We start from the raw sequence: 8726 nt of genomic DNA, 5'->3' as shown, positions 1-8726 counted from the left end.
GTTTATCAGCATGAATAGAAAGCTGTCAGCAGTAGGCTATGAGCAATGTATGCACTAAGCAGCTATTGAGAGTGTTCATGTTATAACCGTTTCCCTAGATGGCAGTGTTGCATTCAATGTTACAAAATGTACAAAACTTTAAAATTATCTTATTGGTTTCTAAAAGGTAAATAAAAAAGAACGATCTCATTGAGTCCACTGTAATCTACATAAGCAAACAAGCCATTGTGTTTAGCCTTGCAAGAATGTAACCACAACTAGGGGTTCTGCAGTAGAGTAGGCTACTGTAAAAAGGTTCATTGCAGTTTTGAATGCTACCTAAACTACAGTACAAAGAAAATACCTGCAGGTTAAGTGTCAGTAATATAGTTCAGTATGCATTCAGTCAACTAAGGTGATTGATACTGCACAAAAACATTGCATAAAGATAATGTCATTCAACACTATCAACGGAGAAAAGAAACAGCTATTTATTCTAGAAAAGAAAGAATATAGGCCTATAGCTGAAGTCCATGCAATTACCTCACAAAATCCAAAACCAAAGGCAGTTAGATTTGACCACATGAATCCCAGCGTCTCTATTCTGAGGAGAACATTTGGCTAAAATAGCAGCTATAAGCCCACACCATGTCACAACATGTGTTGCAAACTTGACCTTGTAGATCAGCTGTTTCTTTGTGAGGAGATTTGGTGTTTACGGGACAAAAGGACTCTGGTCAATGGAGAATATAGGGTTTAAGTTAAAGTTTTTATGACATTCATTTTCATTTCTTTTTCTTTTTTCTTTTAGGTTTTATGACCTCAATTACACCCAAAAAACCTGAACTTTGAACATTCAGTGGATTTTCTGTGGTCTGAAGTTTTCTTTGGGGTTTGGAAGCCTTTTGAGCTACAATGAAAACAGGCATCACAGTGAAAACAGTGACATCTGCTGGCATTTGCAGGGTCTTACATCACTTACTGCCGGCAAATCAGAGCACCTGTTTGAGCCAGAAAACCCCAGATCACAGAAAATCTACTGAATGTTAAAAGTTCATGTTTTTTGGGTGCAATTGAGATTAGAAAACCTAAAAAAAATAAGAACAATTCCAAAACCTTTTTTTTAATGTCACAATCCCTTTAAACTTAATTACATTCACCCATTGAAAAAGGACAACAACTAGCAGTAGCCTATTCATGAGGCTTTGTCCAGACTGCAGGCAAATCCAATTTGTGTCTCAGACTTCGTAGGACTGTCCACTATTATGCGCAGGACAGGACATAGCCTACTGTTTTATAAAGGTTGATAAATAATATGATAAAGGTTTGATAATTTTTGGAACTTTAGAAGTATCATAGAAAGCTTAGATAATATAGCCTACTGGTCAGCTTTGTTGTAATCAAAATGTAAAAATAAGCCATTTAGAATGCAAAAAATAAAAATATGTTTAGGCGACTCTCAAAAATACAAATGTGTTGTGGCTTAAAAGAGAACAGTAGAAATGTGTTGAACTCAGGACGTGTGTGTGTGCGTGTGTGACTGAGTGAGTGAGTGTGTGTGTGTGTGTGTGTGTGTGTGTGTGTGTGTGTGTGTGTGTGTGTGTGTGTGTGTGTGTGTGTGTGTGTGTGTGTGTGTGTGTGCGTGCGCGTGTGTGTGCGTGCGTGTGTACAGTGTAGTACAGTGTGCGTGCGTGTGTGTGGTGCTGTTCAGAGAGAAAGAGAGCGACAGACAGACAGACAGAGAGGAGAGGAGGCTCTGTCTTGAGAGGGGGGGGGGGGCAGAGCGCGTGCTTAATTAAATCAATCAATGGCAATGCGCATGTTTGTGTCTTCATACAGGAAGCAGAGCAGACTGTCAAACCACAGATAACTTCACAACTGGGATAACACTGTAACAGAGAGAGTCCGAGTAAGGTTTCGTACTGAGGTCCGAGGATACTGCAGTCATAATAGTTCAAAAGTAGACTAAGTAGAAAAGTAATAATGAATGAGAAGCCGAACGGATGACTTATTTGGACATGTCATGAGGTTAGTACGTGTTCTGTTCATGGCATTCGCGAATATAAGTTTTTCTTTGACAACTAGACTTTCAGTTTCAACTTTTCTGAAAGTCGATATTAATTAAACAAAAACGCATTTAGGTTACAGAGATATTGAAATATACACGCTATTGCTACTGCATGTATGCTGACATGTGCTGGTCGATAACCAAAAAGTTCAGATTTTAAATGAACACAGCTGAGCTGTCTGCACAATCTCTCTGTATTACCTGCAACTCGTGACAGTTGATATTATATAGCCCTCTTGGAATTTGATCACCTAGAAAGAATCACGTCATATGTTGTAAAATATGGGTTAACCGAAATTCCTCTAAACTTGAATATATTACATGCAGTACTAGTTTTATATTATGTAATAGCTACATTAAAACAAATCTAATTTCAATCACAGACATGATGGCTAGACAACTGTGTTGAATGAAGAGACAAATAGTTTTGTTTTTGTCACACTGGTTGCCAATGGTCGTCCTATTTAGTGTAATTATTTAGAATAGTAGACTATAATTGCCCGTTCCTGGAGCTAAATGTGTCCTTCATATAGTATAAGTTGAGCTATTATTGTCCTGTTGTGACATGAAGCTTTCAGCAGTTCTTGTGCCTTTTTGTTTCCATAAACAGGACAGGGTATCTATAACATAACATTCATTTGGAAACAGGCAAACAGCCTAAGGTGTGATATCTTCTGTAGCTTATCTTTCCAGGTGTTTCAGGGAAGGATAGTTGACAATCTTTGTTCTCTGTGACAAGATTTTATTGTTGCCCATACACTTACGTAAGCCTATATAGTGCCTTGCTTGCCTTGATTTATCTAATATATTGATATTGGCCTCTAAAATTGGTACTTGGGTGTAAATATAGAATAGTAAACTTACTAGTAAAAGTGAATTATTTTCCTTTGCATGTTCCAGCCATAGTATAATTATGTTGTAAACTGGAAGAAGCAACATTTCATGCATTGGGCTTTGTGCAGTTCACCTGCAGGACAATACAGCTGTCCAATTCATTTATGAATGATGGAATGGACTGAATAAGTTGACTGGTGCACGTCAACCCAGAAAATATATCGAAAAGATATTTAGAACCAATATCTGACTTATAAACGAATAATTGAAAAGCACAGTTATTTTTGATACTTTTCCCCCCAAAAAATCAAATCTATTGTTTGTAATAAACCAAATCTATTAGTCTGATTATAACCCTGTTCTATACATTGTTGTACAATTTTGGTGTAAAATAATAGTGTAAATAGCTGATCTACAACGTGTTGCAGGCAGCGCATCTGTACTCAGTACAGTTGCGCAGCACAGTGTACTGTACAAGGAGGCAGACCAAAGGCCTGCCATGCAATTGCAAAGATAGGTAAATAAGTCAACTGTATCTCATTGCAATGTTGAGGCGGTTCAGATTCCACATGTGCAAGCTAGACGTGCAATTATAATGAGTTAAGCAATGCTGCAGAGGCAACAGTTTTGAATGTAAACAACTTAATGTAATCAGCAGCAATTTTCCGAGATTAACTTTGTGAAAGCACTGAGATGATTTTAGATATTTTTGGACCACTAACATTTGCTGAACAGTAGTTCCTTTACTAAATAGTTAGTTCTAATTTGAATTTGAGTGTTGTGTTTATGCCATATGACATTAGACTCTCTGTTCTGCTGTTTTGTTGACTCATGGTCAGTCTGACCACAATACTTGTATCATTATATTGAGGAATACCATTTAGTTTGTTGTAACAAATTAATGTATTGACTGTAAATTGTAGTCTTTAGTTAGTAATTCAGTTGAATTGACACACTTGTGTGTCAGTGTGTGCGTGCGTGCGCGCGTACGCATGTGCGCATGCTTGTGTACTGGTGTTCTACCATTTTCTCTCGAAGTATCCTTACTTCCACCACTGAATGAACATCAGGGTCAGTCCTCAGCAATGCAAATATTGTATTCTTTATTGTAACGATCAATACAATAATGATTTTAATTTTAACTATTGTACAGAGATCACATGATTATGTACAATTACAGTATATATCATAATGACCTTGTCATGTCCTTGGCTTTATGGTTATGGAGGGACAGTTGTAGATCATGTGATACTAGTACTAATGTGCAATACTAAGTTGACTCAGAAGGCCTAGTGAATCATTTCTTATGACTAGATATCTTAAAGCTGCAACCCATAACATTTATGTCCTACCCGGGTTTTGAACTTGGGTCTTGGGTAGACTAGAGGAATCAAAGTACTAATTGCAGTAAATTATAATGGAAGTGAGGAAATGGAGTGGAGAGTCTATTGGAGTTGAGCAAGTTTGTGGCATGTGGGATAAATGTAGGACTTCAGTATTTGTCGCCTATGCAAACCTTCAAATGTGTAATGACTAAATGGAGAAAGAAACACATGAGGCCTTAGTATTTGAGTCCTTTGCTTTCACTTTGACTTCATAGTTTCCATTTACCATGGATGTGCCATTTGCCAATGTCTCAAGTTAAATTATTTATTTTATTTAATTTTACATAAAGGGAACAGCCTCACTCTGCATCATTTTAAATAGAACATTAAAGGGAAACATATTCTTTATAAATTCCACAATGCCCCACAGATTGTCCCTTTATGCAATGCATGTGTTGTACAGTAATTGTGAATGTGGGATCTCCCCACAATGTTATGGCTAGGGCAGTCGTCAATATTCTGCTGCTGTTTGAGTGCATGAACTTGCAGACCACTACACTAACCCTGCCAGGGTTGGAAGATTTGGGGATTTTAATTCTCTCCTTGGACCACCAATTCCAAAAGTATTCTCACCTAATTGCATAATTTGTTCTACTTTACTATGAAAATGACCAAATACGTTTGGGAGGTATCAAAGTTTTACAGTAAACTAAGGGATTTAGAAATCCCCTATAGTCTATTTAAAATATACAGACATGGTTATTGGTTACTTTATCTTGACATGACATCTTCCAACTACAAAAACATTTTATTCAACTGTCCACAAATCATCTCTGTTCACCTCATTGATATGTCAGTACAGTATCTGGTATCTGGTAAAAGGTATGCAGCAAATCTTGTCTGTAAGTAGACTAATTGCATATTAGACACACAGCATTGAAAGCTAGATATTAATTTCATACATGCATCTATGACTTCTATCACCAGCAGCTCAGCTTAAAAAAAATCGGAATCAGCATTATTATCACATCACTTTATTACAGGTATACCAGTAAGACACCCTGAGGGCGAGGTCATGCTGAAACAACAGGTCTGAGAATTCCCATATATGGACCATTTTTATTTATTTAAAAAAAAAACATTAATTGACGTTTTCAGGCTGGGTAGAGCGTCAAATGTGTTGAGAAGATTTTTCCGGCTGCTGGGCGCGGCTGCGCTAATGACTTTGGGGCGGGCCCATCTAGAGTTTAAATGGACAGTCAAAAGAGAGACATCGAAGAGGAAACACGGGTGAGGAAGGATCAATATATGGAATGTCAGAACAGGTCAGACAGCTCCATATATGGAGATAAGGGTTTGATGAGGTCAGATCAACATGGTGTCCGGGAGGCCAGATGTAGAATTGTTGGTCGGCTCCATGCAGATCTAGGTGATGTTCCAGTCTTTTCCATGTATGGCTATCCAGAGTTTGATGAGGTCAGTGTTGTGATCTTCATATATGGTGACGACGTCGAGTGTCACGAGGCGTGGCGGTCTGGACTGACAGATTTCATAGTAAACCTAAATCTTTTTGCGACCGTATATACTTTTTTGGTTTTGTTTTCGAGCTCTCAATATTACAATCAATAACAGAAAGAAACACACAAATCATATAAGGTGCATGAATAATAATAATAATAAAAGGGCCATTAAAATTACATTTTGGACAGGTGTATTTAATACCTTTTCATACAAGGTTATTGATCCTAAGCCACTGATTGCATTGTATGGTGTAGTCCTGCAGGAGTCACCAATAACAACTCCAAGCCGACGCAGCGGTCTCCCGGTGCCCTACAGCAGGGCACCGGTCTAGTATTTTAAATGAGAGCAGGGACTTGCTGTGGATTGGAGTGGCCACTAGATTGTGTGTGTGCGTGCGTGCGTGAGTGCGTGCTTGTGCGTGTGTGTGTGCGTTTAGCTTGTTTGCACACACCCAGTGCCCTCCTCAGTGCCCTCTGCTGCACTCATGAGCCTAATTTGCCCAGAAGAGGAGTGAAGTTAAAGCCTGGAGCAGAGCAGTAGGGAAATAAGATAATGCGCTGCTCACTGGGAGGGAAGTGAGGAAGTAAAGGACAGACAGTGAATGAATGATTCTTTGTTTTGCCACTTTGATAAACATATTATGTTCAGTCCATTTAGTGATTCAGCTGTTCTGTGTAAGAAATGTACAAACATTTCATTGGCCAGTTTCAATCCATTTTGACAAAAAAATAGAAAAAAGGGGGGGGGGGGACGTTATTCTACAGTTAAAGAGGCACCTATTACAAAGTCACCAGTGCTCATTTACATTCCGTGGTAAAAAGCATTTTTTCATTTCAGGGAAATCTTTGTCCTTGAGCTCAATACTGTGGTGTTTGAAGTACCTATTTCTACATAGAGAATCAGCTATAATGTCGTAACAATCCAATGTAGACGTGTCATGTGCAACCGGGTTGCATAACTAAGCTATGCTATAAGCTCCTGTAGAAGCCTAACAGCCTCACATCTGTATATACAGTCAATCTAGTTTACTAAATGTAGCATCGATGGTCATCATTTCATTGCTGCTGGCCTAGTAGGCAAATTTCCAGGCTTAAAACTCTTTATATAAGGATGTTCTGAAACATAATATTGTCTACACACGTCTCATGATGACAACATCATTACAGCTTGGCTTGCCTTGAATGAGTTTCAGGCTGACCATCAGTCCCCTCTTTGAAAGGTTTCAGTTCTGACTTCATATGGAACCAAAACTACATAGGTGAACCGTGAATTATTTTAACTCCAAGAGAAATGGTGAAATGATTTTGGTCAGCTCAAAGTGTGTACTTCTAAGTAGAGGAACCTCTACTACTGTTTCAAACATCCCTTTTCCTCTCTAGGTTACTTTTGGTTTCAGGAATGGGCTTTCACAGGAAAGAATAAGTGTTGCATTGCCATATGATTGTGAGATCTATGCCTATAGTGCCTATCATCTGGGGATTTCTAGATGAAAGTAGATGTGCTAGAACAATGGTGAGAAAACAAACCTAATATGAAGGACTGCCCTAAAGACTTTCAATTGGCTCTGCAATGGAGTGTTTTCATTTCATAGACCCACATACAAAGACATCCACAGGTCATGTCACTAGTTCGCGGACCTATGTTAGAGCCATAATGACAAAGTCATTTTAATTTATGATGCACCAGTGAAACATGTTATTAGCTAGATTTAACCAGATTCAGTTTATTACTAGGCAGTGCAGTTTAACAAAGGAACATGTTACAAGAAGTCATTGATAGCATGATGGGTTAGTCTTTGTTCATGCCTTAATATTCAAAGGAATATTCAAATATGGAATCTTCTTTGGCAGCCTTAATATAATTATGTGTATAATAAATATCTATGTACCTTCTATCTTTCCTTTAGTTCCATGGTTGTGTGTCAACGGCTCTGAGGAGACTTGGTACTAGAAGGTACAATTTACAATTTACAATTTAGGCATTTAGCAGACGCTCTTAATCCAGAGCGACTTACATTAAGCAAGAACAAAAAAGCATGGGAATACATCACATAAAAAGCATTTATCATGAAACATGCGTAAGCTAAGAAAGTAACAGTGGAATATCTATATAATGAAACTATACATATATACTATACTATGCTATACATATGTACTATGACGTGCTATGACACATACAATGCTATTATAGTGCTGTCTACATAAGATGCTATACGTCTGTATCAAATGCTATCTAAGTCTACAGAAATGCTATCTAAGGGGGTAGGGTAAGTGCTATGGGCCATGATGGAGTCTGAAAAGGTGGGTTTTCAGACTACGGCGGAAGATTGGGAGTGATGCTGCAGTTCTGACTGCAATGGGAAGCGCATTCCATACTGCTGTAGCAGACCATGCTATGGCAGACCATCTGCCTCCTGGTCTTCTGGAAGCTTGCGTGGTGGTTGGATCATCAAGTGACAAACTCAGAGAGCTGTACCAGGTATTTAGCGTGTGTGTGTGTAATGCCTCAGGTGTTCATATAATCTCATGTTATGTTGCCTTGATGGGTTATGTTGGCCTATGTTGATGGGTTAAATTAACCTGCTATTCCACTGAGATTACAAATAATATTGTGTCCTTCTCTTCTTGCTCAGTCTACCCTGGAGACTGGTGGAAGCAATGGAATTCCGGCGCTCCCCCTTCTGGAGCCAGAGGTACTGCATGTCCTAGCTCCTCCCTTTGTCAGCAGAGAGCAAGATGGAAGGTTGTTTGTGAGGCGACGGCGCTCCTTTATCAGGAAGAAGAGAGAACCATCTGTACCGAACACAGAGACCCCTAGCGAAGGTCTGCTCTATAGCCCATTCAGGACGGGAACCCCTTTTGGTGTTTTAAGCATTATGTTATACTTTAGCTATTGAAAAATAGCAGATCTACAAGCTCATAGCGCAGCACTGAGTGCCACGCTACGAGCTTGTATAGATCTGCTATTTTTTTTAATCATGAAAATGTGCTGCAATTCTT

General features: G+C 38.7%; 1 protein-coding gene across 1 annotated transcript in view; it reads left to right on the top strand.

Moving 5' to 3' along the window:
• Positions 1 to 1912: 1912 nt before the first annotated feature.
• The window catches only part of LOC310856449 (DENN domain-containing protein 3-like), a 28337-nt gene continuing 21523 nt past the window's right edge, over positions 1913 to 8726 (top strand). The window contains exons 1-4 of the mRNA XM_083761896.1: positions 1913 to 2007; positions 7634 to 7680; positions 8040 to 8205; positions 8360 to 8549. Coding sequence (XP_083618022.1) covers positions 8083 to 8205; positions 8360 to 8549 — 313 coding nt within the window. The 5' untranslated portion in view covers positions 1913 to 2007; positions 7634 to 7680; positions 8040 to 8082. The remainder of the gene's footprint in view (positions 2008 to 7633; positions 7681 to 8039; positions 8206 to 8359; positions 8550 to 8726) is intronic.

This window comes from Protomyctophum parallelum (genome assembly GCF_964188405.1).
Source record: "Protomyctophum parallelum genome assembly, chromosome: 3".
Taxonomy (NCBI): domain Eukaryota; kingdom Metazoa; phylum Chordata; class Actinopteri; order Myctophiformes; family Myctophidae; genus Protomyctophum; species Protomyctophum parallelum.
The sequence above is the reverse complement of the archived record's forward strand: the minus strand, read 5'-3'. Positions and strand labels throughout refer to the sequence as shown.